Source organism: Mustela lutreola, chromosome 2 (genome assembly GCF_030435805.1).
Source record: "Mustela lutreola isolate mMusLut2 chromosome 2, mMusLut2.pri, whole genome shotgun sequence".
Lineage (NCBI taxonomy): Eukaryota > Metazoa > Chordata > Mammalia > Carnivora > Mustelidae > Mustela > Mustela lutreola.
Window position 1 is genome coordinate 92,041,321 of NC_081291.1, and position 19,648 is coordinate 92,060,968.

General features: G+C 42.1%; 1 protein-coding gene across 1 annotated transcript in view; it reads left to right on the forward strand.

Annotated features, from left to right (window-relative positions):
• Nucleotides 1-19,648, forward strand: part of COL6A5 (collagen type VI alpha 5 chain) — a 149,299-nt gene that overhangs the window by 61,337 nt on the left and 68,314 nt on the right. The window contains exons 6-15 of the mRNA XM_059162583.1: nucleotides 2,897-3,451; nucleotides 5,624-6,199; nucleotides 8,806-9,381; nucleotides 11,721-12,052; nucleotides 12,166-12,247; nucleotides 14,924-15,066; nucleotides 15,646-15,738; nucleotides 17,276-17,329; nucleotides 19,116-19,187; nucleotides 19,524-19,550. Of these exons, the coding sequence (XP_059018566.1) occupies nucleotides 2,897-3,451; nucleotides 5,624-6,199; nucleotides 8,806-9,381; nucleotides 11,721-12,052; nucleotides 12,166-12,247; nucleotides 14,924-15,066; nucleotides 15,646-15,738; nucleotides 17,276-17,329; nucleotides 19,116-19,187; nucleotides 19,524-19,550 (2,510 nt within the window). The remainder of the gene's footprint in view (nucleotides 1-2,896; nucleotides 3,452-5,623; nucleotides 6,200-8,805; nucleotides 9,382-11,720; nucleotides 12,053-12,165; nucleotides 12,248-14,923; nucleotides 15,067-15,645; nucleotides 15,739-17,275; nucleotides 17,330-19,115; nucleotides 19,188-19,523; nucleotides 19,551-19,648) is intronic.

Below are 19,648 nucleotides of genomic sequence, written 5' to 3' on the forward strand. Positions count from 1 at the left end.
ATGAGTCAAAGTTCAAACCCCAGCCTTATAACCTATGGACCTTGAATGGGTTACATCCTGTCTACCTGCCTTCATCCCTGTTTGGAGCCTATAGTGAAGCTTGAAAGTGATAATGCATGTGGAAAACTTAAAATAATGCATGTGGGCCCATAGTAACTGCTACATAAAAAGGAGCTATTGTAGAAGTTGGCTAAGGTATTCACTGATGAGAAGACAAAAGAATTTTCAGTTATTTGAACTTAGAAAAGTGAAAAAGTTTGGGGATTTTCTGAGTCACTAAAATAAAAAAATAGATAAGCAATGCAACTAATGAATCATGGAACTTTACATCAAAAACCAATTATGTACTGTATGCTGGCTAACTGAACATAACTTTAAAAAGCAAAAAATGAAGAAACAAAAAAGAAAAACAGATAATAAATGGGGCTCACAGCAAAATCAGAAATCCCAATACTGCTCATTGTTCTCCCCATTGTAGACAGTAGTTGGGTCTTCAGGATGTTCTAGAAAGACTACAAGAGCAAAAGTTTCCCAACATTTCCTGGAATTGATGCAAAGAAACATAACAGGGTTCCAGGAAACAGAAAGTAGACTGTATCTCAGTCCTTTCAAGCGAGATAGGCCTGGACCAATGTGAGGAGGTGCAGTACATAATCTCCTGTGGGTCAGGTTGTTGTCATGCAGGTGCCTGAACAATGGCACACCTGAGAGCTATGGAAAAGGAAATGAGCCATAAGATGGTAAATAGAGGCAGGGAAACTAAGGAACCAAAGCTGGAAGATCCAGAAAAATACTGACTAGTCTCATAGCAGATGCATATGGAACAAAACACAGTGTGTTTATTGCTGAGAGGGCAAGAAAAGGGGCTTTAACAGAAAGACCCCAAACTACACAATGCAGAGTATTCTTTCTCTTTTGTATTATGGTCCAGGGTGAGTAGTGGAGGTCTGTAGAGAGACCAGTCCATGCTCAACACAGAGCTCCCATCTTTAGGTCAAAAGTGAACCTCTAGTTCTCTTCATCTTGCATTTTAGAAAGAGAGAAAGGGCCATATGAGTCCACTACACTCAATTGTTTTAATGTTAAGATCCAGACATGGGAAAGTCACTTCTGCTCATATCTATTGACCAAAACTTAGTGACAGGGCCACATGAAGCTTCAAGGAAGACTAGGATATATGGTCTTTTCCTGGAAAATCATCTGGTTAGTTGAAGCTAGTTTCTAGTTGAAATTAGTTGACACAGAAGGATGGGAAACCAGATATTAGAGGACGGGAAGCAGTCTCATCACAAAACAGATATAGGAAAGTAGTCCCAGTGAACACCAAACCACATGTAAAAGTCCACTCCTTTTACATATGTTTCATTGAAGGGAGGCTTCCACATTTCACAGCAGTGGGGCCTTGTCAAGGCCACAAATATACTTAGTGACCTCTCTATTGATGACTTTCAAGATGGTCCCAGGCAGCTTGGGTCTTAAATGGTGGTTTTAATGTTCCTTGGTGGGCCTTACATAAATTATTTAAAAATAATAAACATTGTTTTATTATTTTTGACTAATGCTAATTGTTTATTTTTAAATAGTATGGGATAGACTCTGTGAGTGTTGAGGGAAGGACTACTTAAGAGAATGGCAATGAATTTACAACAACGTGGATGGAACTAGAGCATATCATGCTTAGCGAAATAAGTCAAGTGGAGAAAGACAACTATCATATGATCTCCCTGATATGAGGAAGTGGTGATGCAACATGGGGGCTTAAGGGGGTAGGAGAAGAATCAATGAAACAAGATGGGATTGGGAGGGAGACAAACCATAAGTGCCTCTTAATCTCACAAAACAAACTGAGGGTTGCTGGGGGGAGGGGGGTGGGGAGAAGGGTGCTGGGATTATGGACATTGGGGAGGGTATGTGCTTTGGTGAGTGCTGTGAAGTGTGTAAACCGGGCGATTCACAGACCTGTACCCCTGGGGATAAAAAATATATTAAATGTTTATAAAAAATAAAAAATTAAAAAGTTAAAAAATTAAAAAAAGAGAGAGAGAATGGCAATGAGAACAGGTAGACCAGAAGGATAAGACTAAAGAGATACATGCCAACAACAATATTTACATACTATATATAGAGAGAGATAGATGTACTCACACACACCTGTACAATGGATTAGTAACACTGGCTGTTTTTTCTGTGGCTTATAGAAATTGGTCTTCAATGTGTATATCCATGCACATACACACACACATATATATATATATATATACAAAAATATGTGAATTTCCAATTGGTAGGTTTCTTCAAATTTTATATATAAATATAGGAACAGTCCATGCTGAATAATACACTTATTATCTCTAATAGGTTTCTCATCCTGATTTTTTTCCTCACCCTGATTTTTAATATTGATTTATAATATTTATCAAATCACTTTAAATTATCCAAGAAAATAATGCAACATAAAGATTGCTTTGAATTTTGTGTTTTTACATTATACATAAAAACCTGAACTAATAGTCCTGTGAGTGTAGAGAATTGATTGCTTTTTCTTTGATTCCTTTTTTTGATCATCATTGCATCCTTTAACACATAACCTGATACTTGGCATTTCATACACCTCAAGAATTATGAATAAATGAATTATGGATAAATGAATATATGCTTCGGAAGTTGCATTTTCTCTTTAAAATTTCATGGGTAATAATTCAGTGGATTTCTGATTCAGGGTTCTAGTCAGCAGGCCTCTACTACAAGAGCAGATTAAATTTTCAAATGTAGTAGCAGGTGCTTGAGTTAATTTTTGATGTTTTCTGACAATGCATTTATTTCTGTCTTACCATTTCTCTATATTCTGAAAATCCTGTCAACCTGACTCATTTCTGGTCTTTTTGACAACATGCAGGATGTGAAGGCATGAAGGCTGACATCATGTTTCTGGTGGACAGTTCTGGCAGTATAGGACATGACAATTTTGGGAAAATGAAAACTTTCATGAAAAACCTATTAGCCAAGATTCAGATTGGTCCAGAGAGATCTCATATTGGTGTCATTCAGTTCAGCGATCAAACTCAAGAAGAATTCCAACTTAATAAATACTTTACACAAAATGAAATTTCTGATTCAATAGACAGAATGTCTCTCATCAACCGAAACACTTTGACCGGAAATGCACTGACTTCTATAGATGAATACTTTACCCCTGCCAAGGGGGCCCGTGCTATGGCCAAAAAGTTTCTTATCCTCATCACGGATGGAGAAGCACAAGATCCTGTGAGAGACCCTGCTAAAGCTCTTCGGGACAAAGGTGTAGTTATCTTCTCCGTGGGGGTGTATGGCGCCAATAGGACGCAGCTGGAGGAGATCAGTGGGGATGGCAGCTTGGTCTTCCAGGTTGAGAAATTTGATGATCTGAAGACAATAGAAAGCAAACTCATTTTTCGTGTTTGTGCTCTCCATGGTGAGTAACACTGTTATCCTCAGGGCTCTGAAATGTGAGCTGTTGACCTCTTCAGGTGAACAGTGGGTAGTACCACGGGTTTGGACTCTCTCTGGACTTTGGTGTTAAGTTTTAATCTTATTTATGTTTTATTAAAATGCCTGTGACCTCCAGGGATATTCCTCTTGAACAATCTTGTAAGCCAGTTTAGCAACAAGGTAGTCTGGCTGTGGAGACTTTGAAGCTATTCCAAAAAGTTCTCAGAATTTTCCATTGAATTTCCAACTTTTTACTACCTGAATACCTAGATTTTCCACAGGAAATTTTTAATCCCAAATGATTCCCCAGAATTGTTTCTTGCCTACCTATAATCCTTGTCAAGTAGTAAATACCTAGAAATACAAATTCTTCTTCTTAGGTAAATGAAATCCAATATCCTAAGCATACCCTCCCCGCCCCCCAAAAATCCTGTTTTAAAGGATTTCATTGATTCACCTATTTTTCTCCACTTCTATGAGTGAAGTATTTTACAATTGTCTTTTCATGTACTATCTCTTTGGAAAATTTTAATTTGTTACTTTTTAAAAATGATTGTTCAGAATCATCATTTTTATCTCTCACAAACTGTAATGCTTTTCAAATTGCGTCAAGCAAATCTTCAGTTTGAGTCCATCAACTTTAATGACTCTTGGATGAGAACTTGGCTATAAATCCACACATAAGATTAAAAACAACTCTGCTTTTAAATCTATCATGTGCTGTTATCTGTGTTTTGGATACAACCAGGACAACACACTGAAGTATTGGTAAATTTGTTGTATGTTGCTCCCCTGGCAACATAGAGATCTCCCTTGGACTATATTATTCAGAATTCTGTGTGAGAAATTTTCACAAGTTAACAAAATGTTTTAGTGTAAACTCTGAGTTTTAGGCAGTGACACTGCAATTTCTCTCATAACAGCTTAATTAAAATGGCAAGGATTCTCAAACTCTTGGTAGTGTTGATACATTCTAAGACAGGTTAGCCTTAAGGCCACATCCCCACCTTTGAAATCCATGGAGATCTTCCTGGCATTTCTTCATTTTGATAGGCCCTGTCTATAGCATGAGGTGAAATTTCAGCTGACTCACATATCAGATTGACTCATAAACGTCAAATCATGTCATTGTCCCAGGTTTCTACAGATATATCCTGGGCTCACCCATAGTATCTTAGCCTTGAGAATTTGAGACCATTGCCAGAAATAAGGACTGAAGTTATCATACTCAGGTGGAAAGTGGAGAAAGTGAAATTGTAGAAGGCATGTACTTAAGTTACTGAGGGAAGAGAAAGAGGGGAGAGAAACCCCATACTTTGGAGACATTTCCAGAGTGTTCGCTTGACTTCCAATGTGGAGGAGAGCTTGGGGGTGAGGGGAAGTGATAGGGCCTTAGCTCTCCCCCTACTTGGGGTCTTTCTGGGTTCTAATCCAGGAGGCGAGGGGAAGGAGTGGAAATGAAAGCAGAGAGGCATGGTGCACATGGAACAGCTCACCTAGCAGAAGCTGAAAAGACAGCTGGAGCCAGAGAGGGTAGGATAAAAATCCCAGCTAATACATAGAGCCTCTGAGCTCTTTAGAGCAACAGGCCAGTTTGGCAAATATCAGATATATATATATATATATATTTATATATTTATATATATATATATATTTATATATATATATTTATATATATATTTATATATATATATTTATATATATATATATATTTTACTATATATATTTACTATATATATTTACTATATATATATATACTATATATATTTACTATATATATATATTTACTATATATATTTACTATATATATATCATTATACTGATACTAAACTACCTTCTGACATTTCATTTCAGTTGAAAGCCTGCCTAGGAAAACATATCACTTGTCCTAATGAGATATAGCAGAACAGAGTGGTGTAGCTTAACAACCACCCATTGCAGAGTTATTGTCAGCTACATTTTCCGTGGAATCATGATCTGGGCAAGTTGTACATCACCAAGCCTCAGTTTCTCACTCTGTAAAATGGCAACAGCCACATCTAACAAGTGAGAAGCAGTGTCTGGCACATAGTAGGTTCATGGCAGATGTTCGCTTGCTCACGCTTCTAGAATACACTGCAGAAAGATTGTGATGCCTGATTTCTTTCTCTTTCAGATTGCAAAAATATTAAAGTGTTGGACATTGTGTTTGTGCTGGACCATTCAGGCAGCATAAATACAGAAGAGCAAGAAAGCATGATGGATCTAACTATCCATTTGGTGAAGAAAGCAGATGTTGGCAGTGCCCGAGTTCGGATTGGAGCTCTCAAATACTCAGAGTATCCTGAGGTTCTTTTCCACCTTGGGAAATACTCAAACAGATCTGCAGTCATTGAACACCTGAGGAGGCGCAGGGACACTGGAGGGCGTACCTTTACTGCCAGGGCTCTTGATCACACAAACATAATGTTCACGGAAGAACATGGCAGCCGCATCCAGCAAAATGTGAAACAGATGCTGATCATCATCACTGATGGCGAGTCCGATGACCGAAATCAGCTCAATGACACAGCACTGAAATTGAGAAACAAAGGCATCGATATCTACGCAGTGGGTATAGGAAAGGCCAATCAACTTGAACTTGAGGCTATGGCAGGGAATAAAAACAATACTTTCCATGTAGATAATTTCAACAAACTGAAAGATCTTTACCTGCCTCTGCAAGAAAGAATGTGTACCATTGCCCTTGAGCGTAAGTTGTAATTTTTAAAGTTTCTCTGGGGGTAGCAATAGAAGGTTAAGAAAAAAATAAATTAAATCTTGGCTTCCCATTACCTGGAAGTCATGGGATGAATCTTTCTCTGCTCAGGCTATTTTTCTTATTTCTAAAAGAAATGCATTGATTGAGCAAGATCTGAAAGTTGCCTTTCCATGACAGCATCCATTGAAGAGCTTATGGAAGAAGGTTTCAGAAATGTTCTTTGAGGTCTTGCTACCCTGTTGCCTTTTTCTTGGCAGAAGGGAACTCTACCTGGGATCATACTGACCTTACCCCATTTCAGGGCCTCTTGTGCTATTCCGTTAATGGTCTCAATGCAATCACTGAATACCAGTTGCAGGTCAGACTCAGAGTTGCTTGGTTTCACAGATAGACTTCTGTCTTCAGAAATCCAGGACAGTCTAAATGGGATTATAGACATTCTCTTGGGCCATTTGAAGTGGAAGTAGTCTGTGTGTTTTTCTAGATAGGGGCCATTAATACGGACAAAAGGATATGGGAGTTCAATATGGAGTAGTAGAGGCTGGTGGGTAGGAATAGGGAGGGAAGGGATGTAAGTGGATCCCATGAGATAGCAATGGGTTAGGGATGGCCACAGACATCCCACTTGAGGAAAGTGTAAGATTGGCCATCTGGGCTCAAAGTGAGCAATGAATTCATTTCCTTGGTTTCAGATACTGAATGATGGTGTTATCTTCAATAAAAATTGTGACTTTTCCCAAGGCAGCAGGACCTTTTCAATTCTGCCTGTTCTAGCCTGTCCCTGGACTCGAATCCTAAAATTTGGTCTTCTTGCCTTTTGTCTTGCCACCTTCTAGTCCATTCTGAGCACTGAGTGATCCTCTTAACGCACACTAGATTATGTCACTGCTTTGCTGACAGTTTATAGTTTCTGAATTCCTGAGTTCCATCTAGCCTTGTCCATATCGCCAACCTCATCTGTTGCCACTCCCCACTTTACAATCTCTCCTGTCAATCTGAAATACCTCTGCATCTTTTTACACAGCATTCTACCCATCACGAAAACACCAGCCCATTTTCCCACACTGTATCTAGTATTTCACATTTCAGCCTTTGCCAATTTCCTGACCCAATACCTGACAGTGATCCCAGTGGGTATCCCTGATTCTGCACCTTCTATTTCTCCTGGTGGTAGCACCAAACACATATTTGCTATATTTTTGTCTTTAGCTATCACAAGACTGATTAACTTGGGCAGGCATAGCCTCCTGTTTATCACTGAGTTCCCACCAACTCTACTACATCACCAGGGACAGTCTTTTCCTTCAAAGATGGAGTCTGTTTTATTCTCATCTCCCATGCCTACCTTTTGGAGGCAGATACTGAGGCAGAATCTAGGATACATGGTGTTTATTAGGGATCCACAGCCTGTGAAGGAAAGTGGGAAAGCAGGATGGGCAGAAGAAGTTGCACAGTGAGGCATGCTCAACAAAGCTCCAAACCTGGCGAGGAGCTCTGGAGTGTATACTGCCTATCAGTGTTGTCCAGCATCAGACTAAGATGACTGGGTGGTTATGTCCCCTTCCCACTTAGACCCCAGATATGGGCTTCCCAAAAAGGTCATGGTCTTTTGCAAGACTTCTCTTTGCAGTGAGGCTAACCATGAAGGAGCTGACAGTCTGAGGCCCTCTGTTGACCACACTCCCACAACTGGCAGCAAATCCTTCCTTGAAGGTCTATCTGGGCAGATAACCCTTAGAAAGAATTGTGTGATAGAGGGCATTCTTTGTTCTCAACTGCCTTTACTAATCACCTCCGTGTTGTCCCTATCCCAGCCATTGCATTTGATTGGAACTGAGGATTGCATTTGATTGTCCCTGTGTTTGGGACATTTCACCTTGGATTTCAGGGAGATGACCCTTTGCCCTCTTTATTAGCTATTAGCACTTGTCCCCTTGCATTTTAATATTTGGGTTATGATATTATAAAAAACAGCAGCAGAAAAAAATACTGGATTTAAAGATAAAAAGAATGACGTGGTCCAGGTACCCGCTCCACTGCATAACAATTGTGTATTCTTAGGCAAGTTACTTAACCTCTGAATTCCATTTCTGTATCTATAAAATTAGATTAATTCCTTATAACATGATCATGAGTATTAAGTTACTGTATGCCAAAAACATTTTTTAAAATGGTAATTCTCAACACAAATGTAAAGTGGTAGCATTAATAGTAACAGGAATACTAACCATAATACATGGGTACCATTACCTTGACTTCGGTGAACCTTCCAGTTTGAGTGTGTCGAAGGGATTTCTAGCCTTTGCAATTACTTTTTAATGAACTTATTCAATCTATTCAAGCTTCTTTCTCTAAGCAACTTTCACGATCTTTTCAAATGAATCACATAAATATTAAAATTTGAAGCGAAGTCTATCATCTTTCTCCTTCCCACTGTTTTTCCTTCTTGAGGGCCAACCAATAATTCTCTCTTCTGTTGACTTATCTCAATTTGCTACTAATGTGGGGATTTAGTAAAGCAATTGAAGAATTTGAGGAAAAGGAAGATTTAGAATAATTCATGAGGAAAATAATTGTTTTGTTTTTCCCAATTGCAGCGTGTGATATTCAAGAAGCCGATATGGTTTTCTTTTTTGATGGCTCTGACATGGTCTCCCACTCAGAGTTTGTTACCATGACAACTTTTGTGTCAGACTTAATTGATAATTTTAACCTTCAGAACCAGAGAATAAAAATCGGCTTGGCTCAATTTGGGAGTGGCTTCCAGAAAATTATTGAGTTGAAAAACTCTCTGACAATACCGAAGCTGAAGACTCAAATTCAAACCATCACTAAGAGCAACGGGTTTCCGCGAATTGACCTGGCCCTTAAAAAAGTGAAAGTCATGTTCGATCCATCTTCTGGTGGGAGGAGAAATGCTGGTGTTCTTCAAACTTTGGTTGTCATCACATCCAGAGATCCCTACTACAATGTGGCTGATGAAGTGAAAGTCCTGAGAAACCTCGGAATTTGTGTCCTGGTTTGGGGCATAGGGGATGTTCATAAGGAGCAACTTCTGCCAATGACAGGAGATTCTAGAAAAATAATCACCCTCAAAGACTTTAATACATTAACGGATGTGGGTATAAAAAAAAGAATGGTTCGTGAAATCTGCCAGAGCTGTGGGACCACCAGTAAGTACTTCCCTTGTTCTGTGTTTTTTTTTTTAATTTATTTTTTATTTATTTTCAGCATAACAGTATTCATTATTTTTTCACCACACCCAGTGCTCCATGCAATCTGTGCCCTCTAAAATACCCACCACCTGGTACCCCGACCTCCCACCCCCCGCCCCTTCAAAACCCTCAGATTGTTTTTCAGAGTCCATAGTCTCTCATGGTTCACCTCCCCTTCCAATTTCCCCCAACTTCCTTCTCCTCTCTATCTCCCCTTGTCCTCCATGCTATTTGTTATGCTCCACAAATAAGTGAAACCATATGATAATTGACTCTCTCTGCTTGACTTATTTCACTCAGCATAATCTCCTCCAGTCTCGTCCATGTTGCTACAAAAGTTGGGTATTCATCCTTTCTGATGGAGGCATAATACTCCATAGTGTATATGGACCACATCTTCCTTATCCATTTGTCTGTTGAAGGGCATTTTGGTTCTTTCCACAGTTTGGCGACCATGGCCATTGCTGCTATAAACATTGGGGTACAAATGGCCCTTCTTTTCACTACATCTGTATCTTTGGGGTAAATACCCAGTAGTGCAATTGCAGGGTCATAGGGAAGTTCTATTTTTAATTTCTTGAGGAATCTCCACACTGTTCTCCAAAGAGGCTGCACCATCTTGCATGTTTGTTTTTGATTTAACTGCCGCCTTCCTGGGGCCTCATTTCCCCAAGATGTCCTGGCGGCTGGCTGTAGCTGAACATATTTTTTGAAGAGTGCTCAGTGAGAACAGACCTCTCCTCTGTTTCCAGGAAGCTTGGGATTAGCTAGCCTCCCTCAGAGGTGAGGAAAAAGGTGCAGAGGCTGGAGGAGGTCCTGGGTTGTGCCCTAAGGTCAGTCCTGACCCCTCACTGCAAGCCAGGCTTTGTGCCTCTCTTACCACCGAAAGTCAGTCTCCTAATTCTGCCTCCCTCCACTTGTGGCAGGCCTAGAATAATGCCTTGTGTCCCGTGGGAAGTAAGTGAAACAGACTTTGGCTAGTTGGCAGCTTTATTATTTTAACTTTGTCAAACCATCTTGTAAGGGACTCCATGTTCCTCTGTGTCTCTGTGTTGTGTGTCTGTTTGAACCTATGTGTGTGCATATTTTCTTCTGCTTTTAATGATGGCATTTGTATAATCATAACATAGTAAAGATTTGAATTTGCCCTTAGTGATTATTTGATTCCCAGAAGTCAAAAAACCAATGGCTGTAAAGGCCAGGAGGTAAGTGAGTCAAGAGGGGAGAAAGGGAAAGAAAGCAAGGGACAGCAATGAGCCATCTTATGGGGAGGTCACTATTTGCTTCAGGTGAGAGTCACCATGTAGGACTCAGGTTCTATACATTTGGGCTGGGAGTTGAGAGGATGACATCTCAGGATATAACATTTTGTGTAATTTGTACAACATGCAGAAATTCCTCAGCGTGCTCTGGAGTCATGACTGAAGCCACTTCTTTCACAGATTGGGTTGGTCTTTCCAAGCCCTCCAGATGGTCTAGGCCCCCTTTGGGGTGCTCAGCTAGAAGCAGATTACAGTGGTGGAAAGGGCACTGGCATTGGAATCCAAAAGCCATGGTTCTTGCTCTGGTGCAGTAGTAACTTCCAGCCATCATGGTTTCCTTAGTGATAAAATGAGCAATCAGGCAGGGTCAGAAGTGACCAAATGGCAACTTACAGCTGCATCGTATTGGTCCTGTCTGATGTTGACAACTTGTTAAAATTAGTTGACAGCTTTTACAAACTGAAAATTGCACATGAAAAATGGAGATTTCAGGCTTTCCTTGGGAAAAAGAAAGGCAATCTGATTACACCAGACCCATCTCCTGCATGGCTACTCTCAGTGGGAACTGAGTAGTGAACAGACAGGGTTGTTATTCTCCTTCCGTTCTCTTTGCTCTCTGTCCATCTAACTCCTTTACATTATCCACCCGGCCTTTGCAACCATTTATGTTTGTGACATCTGGATTAAATAATCCCTGAGGATATTTCAAAACTTAAAATGTTATGATTATATGAATCATAATTTGTCATCATTAAAAGAAAAAATACGCATGTGTGCACACGCACATACACACACACACACACAACCAGCCACTGAAAATGAGGCTAAACCATGATTGGAACTTGAAATATTTGAAAGAGAAGAGAGAAAATACCTGTGTTGATCAAGCAGCCAATATCTTCCTTCTTGAACACTGGGTACTAGGGACCCTCCAGTCCTGATCCATGCCGTGACCACTCTCCTTTTTTCTGCCTGGTCTGTTCTTCCTTACTCTTGTCTACTCATTAATCTGGCCTCGTTTCTTTTGGTTTCCAGATTGCTTTATGGACATAGTGGTCGGGTTTGACATTTCCACTCACCTGCTGGGGCAGCCATTGTTCTATGGCCACCCCCTACTGGAATCCTACCTCCCAAGCATCTTAGAGGACATCACCTCCATTGGGAGGGTCAGCTGTGGGGCAGGCACAGAGGTGCAGGTGAACGTGGCCTTCAAGGTGAACAGTATCACTGCCAAGTTCCAACTCTACCAGAGAGCAATATTTGACAGCCTGCGGCAAGTCAATGTCGATGGGCCAACTCATCTGAATGCACAGTTCCTGCAGTCGCTGTGGGAGACCTTTAATGATAGAGCTAAATCCCATGGACAGGTACTCTTGTCACATTCAGTCTCCCATCTCTGCATTCTTTCATTTGTTTCGTCCTCCCCAAATATATGTTTCATTTTCACATCATCCCATCCTCTACTTTTCTCTTCCTCTAGGTTCTACTCATCTTTTCAGATGGTCTTGGGGGTGAAAGCGAGATAATGCTTGAAGATCAATCAGACAGGCTCAGAGCAGCAGGTACAGAATTGCAAATTTAAGTGGTACAACACAGAATGTGCTAATGAGTCCCTTCTTACTCAGGTGTGGTAGATCTTGGGATCTGTCTGGCCATTGGAAGCATATGCTGTTGGTGCCTTCCCAAACCCCCTTGACCAGCCTGTATGCTTATCCCCCAGATACTGCAAATGCCACAGCCATGTACATTTTACCTGTGACCTTCTACAGTCTTGTGGCCGTGGCTGACCTGAACCTTGGAGTAGGGGGTGGGTTTATACAATGTCCCACCTGGAAATGGAAGGGGGACAATCGATATAGGGATAGAAAACATAGCACCCTTCCTCAAGTGGGTCAACTCTGATACAGTTTATACACCAGAGTCCTTCATGAGTCATATCAAGGTGAAGACTTTACTGAGACACATTCTTGCTTACAACTTCTCCCTCCCCTTCCTCTACCTCTTTCTCCCTCAATAAACCATGTACACACAAATTCTTCTCTTAGATTATGGTTCCAGGGCTCTTGACCTAGGACACTCCCTACTGTTTCTGATTATCCATGTGAAAGCCACATTGATCTTGAAAAGCATTTCTTAGGAAATGCTGGGTCCCTAGTACCCAGCCCCTATCCCTTGTCCTAGTTTCAGACCAAGCTGGAAGCTAACTGCAGAAGTTTTGAGAAGCTTATGCAGTGACATGAGGCTCCACTGATTGTCAGATGAGATGTATTGTTTGAGACTTTCTGGGTATAGACCCACATTGGTTTCTGGGGTTTAGTGTCCATGGGCAACCTCCATAGAGGCCACAAAATTTCCTGCTTGATTGCTGGGTTGTTTTGTCCTCTTTTCCCACTGTTCTGAGTACATCACGTTCCTTAGTACAACCTCTGGTCCTTTATAGGATCTGGCTCCTCTCCCCACTCCCTCACTCCCCACACTCGGCATCTCTGGCATACAGAGCCATCCCCTTCTTCCTTCAGCACACTTCCTGCCTCGGTCCCTCAGGCCCCCATCCCTGGCATACAACTTTCTTCTACCTAGAACTCTCCCAGTCCTTCTCCACTTTCTGTCTCTGATTCTCTACCTCGACCAGCTTTCATTTGTCCTTCAGGATCAGTGCAGGTATCTCCCAGAAACCTTCCATGACTTTCTAAGACCAAGTTGGGAGCTTCTCCTTTAGGCCTTCAAAGCACCTTGCCATTCCTTCTCAGGACAATTACCACTTCTCAGAGCAGCCATTTGATTCCTGTCCACCTTTTCCATTGGACTGGACTTCTGTGAAGGGACAGAGTGTGTCTGTCCTACTCATCTTGTGTCCCTGGTATAGTGATTAATACACAATAAGCTGCTAGTAAGCAAATGTTTGTTTAATGCAAGGATAAGTGGAACAAATGGACTAGTGAGCAAATTAATGAGTGAGTGAATGAATGAATAAATGGAATCCTGGCTATGGTCAGGAGTTCACCCTGGGCTTTCTTCAGTTTCGCAGGGCCTGGGCCCCCAGGGTTGTTGAGCCATGGAGATGATTTGAGAACTATTATTAATTTATATTCAGAAAAATTCAGAAAACCTCTGAAGATGAACAATGCCCTATCTATCTACCTACCTATCTATTTATTTTTATTAACATATACTGTATTATTTGTTTCAGGGGTACAGGTCTGTGAATCATCAGTCTTACACAATTCACAGTGTTCACCATAGCACATACCCTCCCCGGTGCCCATCCCCCAGCCACCTTATCCCTCCCACCCCCTTCCCTCAGTTTGTTTCCTGATATTAAGAGTCTCTTATGTTTTGGCTCCCTCTCTGGTCTCATCTTGTTTCATTTTTCCCTCCCTTCCCCTATGATCCTCTGTCTTTTTTCTCAAAGTCCTCCTATTAGTGAGATCATATGATAATTGTCTCTCTCTGATTGACTTAATTCACTTAAGTCAATCCATTTGTTGCAAATGACAAGATTTTGTATTTTTAATGGCTGCATAGTATTCCATTGTGTGTGTGTGTGTGTGTGTGTGTGTGTGTGTGTGTGTGTATACCACAACTTCTTTATCCATTCATCTATTGATGGACAACTAGGCTCTTTCCATAGTTTGGCCACTTTGGACACTGTTGCTACAAACATTGGGGTGAAGGTGCCCCTTTGGATTACTACATTTGAATCTTTGGGGTAAATACCCAGTAGTACAATTGCTAGGTCATAGGGTAGCTCTATTCTTAACATCTTGAGGAACCTCCATACTGTTTTCCAGAGTGGCTGCACCAGCTTGCATTCCCACCAATGTAGGAGGGCTCCCCTTTCTCCACATTCTCGCCAACACCTGTCATTTCCTGACAGGTTAATTTTAGCAACCCGACTGGTGTGAGGTGGTATCGCACTGTGGTTTTGATTTGTAGTTCCCTGATAACAATGCTCTTTCTTAAAAATTGCTTTCAAATACCTAAGAATTGCATCTATCAAAACTTGGTGGTGAGGCGTTAAACACGGTTTTCTGCTATTGTTTCTCTGTTGGGTTTGAAGCCTAAACAAGCAAGCAGGCCTGTTTGGTTCTTCATATGTCAAGAGTCCTGCTTCTTCCTATGTTTCCTTTTCCCTTTTCTGATTCTCTGAACATCACTTACCAAGTAGAAATACAACAGGCTTTCTTCTCTTTCACATGCAACTCCTTTGGTTCGGATCTCTTACATTTACTGACTAGGACTTGATGCTCTGCTGGTGGTGTCCCTAAATACGACTGCCCACGATGAGTTTTCCAGCTTTGAATTTGGAAAGGGATTTGATTACAGGACTCACCTGACCATTGGCATGAGAGAGCTGGGCAAGATGCTGTCACAGTACCTGGTGAGTTGTGGAGCAGAAATGCAGTTATTCAAAAGGCCATCAGAATGAAATTGGAATTTTGTTGAGTATTTCTAGAGACCTCCTTGCTTGCCCCACTAACTAAAGTGCATGGCCTTTAGTAGATGAAAAAGTGTGAAAGACCAGAGCAGCAGCATTTTTGTTTTTGAGTGTCCTTCCCTCCTTTATCATCTCCCCAAATGAAGGCACGGGCATTAAAATCAACAACAACAACAACAAAAACAACCAGCCCCTAGTCACATAGAAAAGCTTCCAGCAGTTTATGCTGTAGTCTGTCAAGGACGAGCCAAGCAGTCTTGTGCAAACTTGGTCTGTGGCCATCTGTGGGGCAGGTGCCCTTTCTATAGAGAGATCATTTTCGGGGAGAGGAGATGCTGTGTTGTAGTTGCTAGCTCAGTGTCCGGTCCTCAGTATGAAGCTAAAGAGCCCCACTGATCCTCTGCAGCCCCTCCCCCACAGAGAGAGGATAGCTGTGTAGGTGGTGCCTTAGGATCTCTGAATACAGTTCTTAATGCCGAGAAGTTCCTGACCGTTGTTGCTCACTCAAGTTTGCTTTTCTAGGGAAACATTGCAGAGAAGACTTGCTGCTGCACATTGTGCAAGTGTTTGGGGGATCCAGGTCCTCGTGGATCCCGAGGACTGCAAGCCACGAAGGTGCCATTCAGTTGTGAAACTATTTTATCCAGTGTGCCTTGATTTGGTGGGTGGGACTGAGGCCACGCATTGCACTTTGCTGTCTTCACTCAATGCCGATGTAATTGCTTCAGACATTTATTTCATGCAACTTCTGAGGTGTAGGAGGCCAGTTTCGAAAAGGCTTATTTTGGATACTGCTGTTATGAATAACTCCCATTTTTCCTCCATATCCTTCATGACGTTGCTCCTTGGTTTTGCCATTTGTACTTTTGCACCTTTGCAGCTTTGAACAGTTTGAGGAGTGCAAGAGGTTTTGGAGACCGTGGGGAAGGCTATAGTTCATCAGCAATGAGTGAAATTGAACCACAAAAAGAGCAAGGCATTGCAGATTAACAGCCCTTTAAAAAACGAATTCTAGAAGATTCATTACACAATAGCGTAAATAAATATGTCACAGTGTCTTTGCTAATGGAATGCTCTAAGGTGATGAGGATGAATGAACCGCAGGTACATACACAACATGAATAAGTGTTATAAATACAGTAATGGTCAAAAAAAAAAAAAAAGCAAGATGCAGAAGAAAACATATAGTATGATTCCATTTATAAAAAGTTTGAAAGCAAGCAAAACTAACCAATCATGTCTAGGGATGAATAATTCAGTAGTGAAGTATAAAAAAAAGCCAAGAGTGTGTCCCCTGGGGTGTCGGTGGGAGTGCTTGGCATTGACTGGGGTTGGAGGAGAGCGGCGAGCTGCGTCCTGTTTCTTGGTCATGGTGGTGGCTACATGGACATTCACTTTATAATAATTAAACCATGCCTTTAGATTTTTTTTATTTTATGCACTTTTTCAAATGCAGTTTGATATCATAAGTAAAGGAGTTTTGTTTTTGTTTTTTTTTTAAGAGAGTAAATACTTACTAATAAGTTCTGCACTGCCTATCCGTGGGTTCGTGATCTTGGCCATTTTACTGAGTTACAGTGCTTTGTTCAGCAAAGTTTCCTCTCCCCTCACTTGGCTCTGGTTAGTCTTAGAGTTACATTCCGAGAGCACAGCACAGGTGTACTGAGCAGAAAGTCGGGACCTTTGTTTTACGGTGAGGAAAGCAAAGCCCTGTTGAAATCTTTGCCATAAATAAGCCACGGGGCAGTTAAACCCCACGTGGCAGAGGAAGTGATGATTGCCACTGAAATATATGTAACCTCACTGGGAGAAGTGCTTCTTTTTCCTTGAGCTCTCAGAAGAGCAAAAGGAAATAAAATGATCTCTCTGGAAATGTGATCGATTTGCCTTCTATGAGGCAAATCAGTTGTAGTGGCTACAGCTGCCTACCACACAGCCTCTTGGGCGTAGGAACCCCCCAGACACCCTAAGCTGCAATGTCATCTCCACAGGTCAGACTCCAGCAGGAGTCTGGGCTTGTCAGATTCTCCCCCAGACTCACAGCCACCCCTGGAGACACTGTGACCAAGTTGAAAGGAGGCAATTGTCTAATGATTTCATAAGTTCAGATTGAAGGAAGCTGACCAAAATATATTTTTCTCTTTCCTCCTAGGGTTTTGCAGGTCTGAAAGGCAGCAGAGGACACAGGGGAGACGACGGAGACCCCGTAAGTTTTTCTGACCACCCCCAACACAAGCAATGATTTTCTTTTGCATGGACAGCTTTATGTTCCTACAGAAAGGGTTTGTTTATATGGGGTGTTTTGGTGGATTTGGAAGAAAATGGGTTTCTCCTTCACCCCTTTTTGGGGTCTGGATCATGAACACTCACCAAATCTACTTTTGCAGGAAAGGAGGGAGCAGGCTTGCCTACATGTTGCCTAGCATGTTTTTTATTAGTGGCAGGGAAGAGGGCATGGTCCTGTCTGCCCTGTGCAGGGCGCAATAGGGCTGACTACTAGTGAGGGGCCGTCTTCAGACCTGGAGCTCAGTGCTTAGTGCACGGGAAGGCACGGCTTCATGGGTCCATGTAACACAGAGGTTTTCTAATCTCAGTCTTTGTTTGACCCTTAAACCAGAACTCTCACATGGTTCATCAGTCAAATTATGAGGATAGATTGGAAGGAACTGAAATACTTGAGTGGCCCTTTTTGGGGTTGGGAAAGTTCAGGAAGCATCCAGCCTGCATCTCCATCCCCTTAGAATCGAGCTAGCTCTCCACCAGGGCAGCAATATTTAAAACAAAATTATATCATGCCTGGGCAGGTATAATTAAAAGCATAAGCTCAGTTAAACAGCCAAAGGCTGACCTAGACATGAAACCCTAGCAAGACATTTAACTTCCTCTCAGTCTCCTGATCTACAGACAGATAATATTCCTCTAAGACTCTAGTGTTGACCTAGTTTACAAAATGACCACAAAGGGGAATGCCCTAACCCACCTACCCCATGCTTGCAGAAGGGTCTTAGAGCCCACCGATGCAGCGTAGAGGACTTTGAGTGTGAGTGTCTGGCCACAAGCCCTCATCTGGCTGACAGTCCTGTCAATAGGAGGTCACAATGTTTAGTATCTCTCAGTGTCCTGTGACCATGAATGAGGCCTCCTGCTTTCCTGGGAGTAGCCTCCAGAATAAAGAAAGCAAAGCAGGAGGAAGGAAGGTCCCTTCTCACCTAAACTACCAGGGAGGAAATAACCAAGCTCTTTGCTAAACAACTATTTATCCAAACAGCAAATCCTAAGCACCCACTTTACAGCCGGATCTGACTGAGCCAGGCGCAAGGGACATAATTGGGTAAAGAGAGAGTGGGGCGATTCCTGTCTTCAAGGAGCACCACATTTCTTTTCTCTGGAAATTCATTTTACTCTAGAATTTTCCTGTGTTTAAATATTTCCTGGGAGAAACAGGATTGATGGTAGATGCTCACACCATTGACCTTGAGCACTCTTCCCTCAGTGGACGGTCTGACTTTGGGACTCTTTCCCCTGGTGGTCCTTTCCATGAGCACTTGCACTTCTAGTGGCCACTGCTACCAGAACTCAACCCATTCCATCAACAGCTTCTACTCAGCTCCGGTCCCCCGGGACCAGCTGGCTTCAGAACCACCAGCTGTGCTGGCTTCTCCAGGGCAGCGCTGGGACCTTGGCTACCACGCTGGGGCCAACGTGTATTACTGGAGCCTTTGAAAGGGGGCTGGAATGTGACGCAACTTCCAAACATTTGGCTGTGCCGTCTGCTGAGGACAGTGAAGCCACGGGACTCCATGTGATCTTGGGTCTGTAAGGAGGCCTGGAAGGTTGATGGGGAAGATGTGTTGAATAGAGGGGAGAGCCAGAGGTAAAGGAATGCATTTGCAGAAGGAAGAGCTTCACTTCTAAAGGGCAAACTGCTGGCAACTTCTGACAAAAGAGTCACTGTGGTGACTTGACTTACCTGTTTGGCTGCCTTTTCTTAGGGAAGACGAGGAGAATCTGGACCCCCAGGAGATAAAGGGATTGCAGGATGTCCAGGGGAGCATGGTCAAAAGGTGAGGCTCTGCTAGAAATGTGATTTTGAATTCCCTACAACATGCTCTGCTGTCTCTTCTTCTCTCCCTCCCTTTCTCTCTTCCATGCCCCCCATTGCCGTTCTCCAATTACATATCTATGTCTTCACCTGTGGACTAATTCAACTTCTTAGAAATCTCAATGAGTTCAGAGCCTTCATTCAATCCCTTTTATTGGTTTGTGCTTAGAGAGCCAGAAGCAATTAAAGAAACACAATTGCTTCTTTAGGGAGGCAGCCGCTGCCTGCTCCAACAGTCTGTGAATCCAACTGCTGTCTGTCTTTGATGTGTCAGTGAGAGAGAATTTGTCTTTTACAGGGAATCAGAGGATTTTCTGGAAGTAAGGTACTGTAGTTGTCTTCTCAGTCCAATCCGATTTCCTGACGGGATTAGCTTCCCATTAAGCACGTGACAGAGCCCTCCTCTGACCCGAATGCACTCCT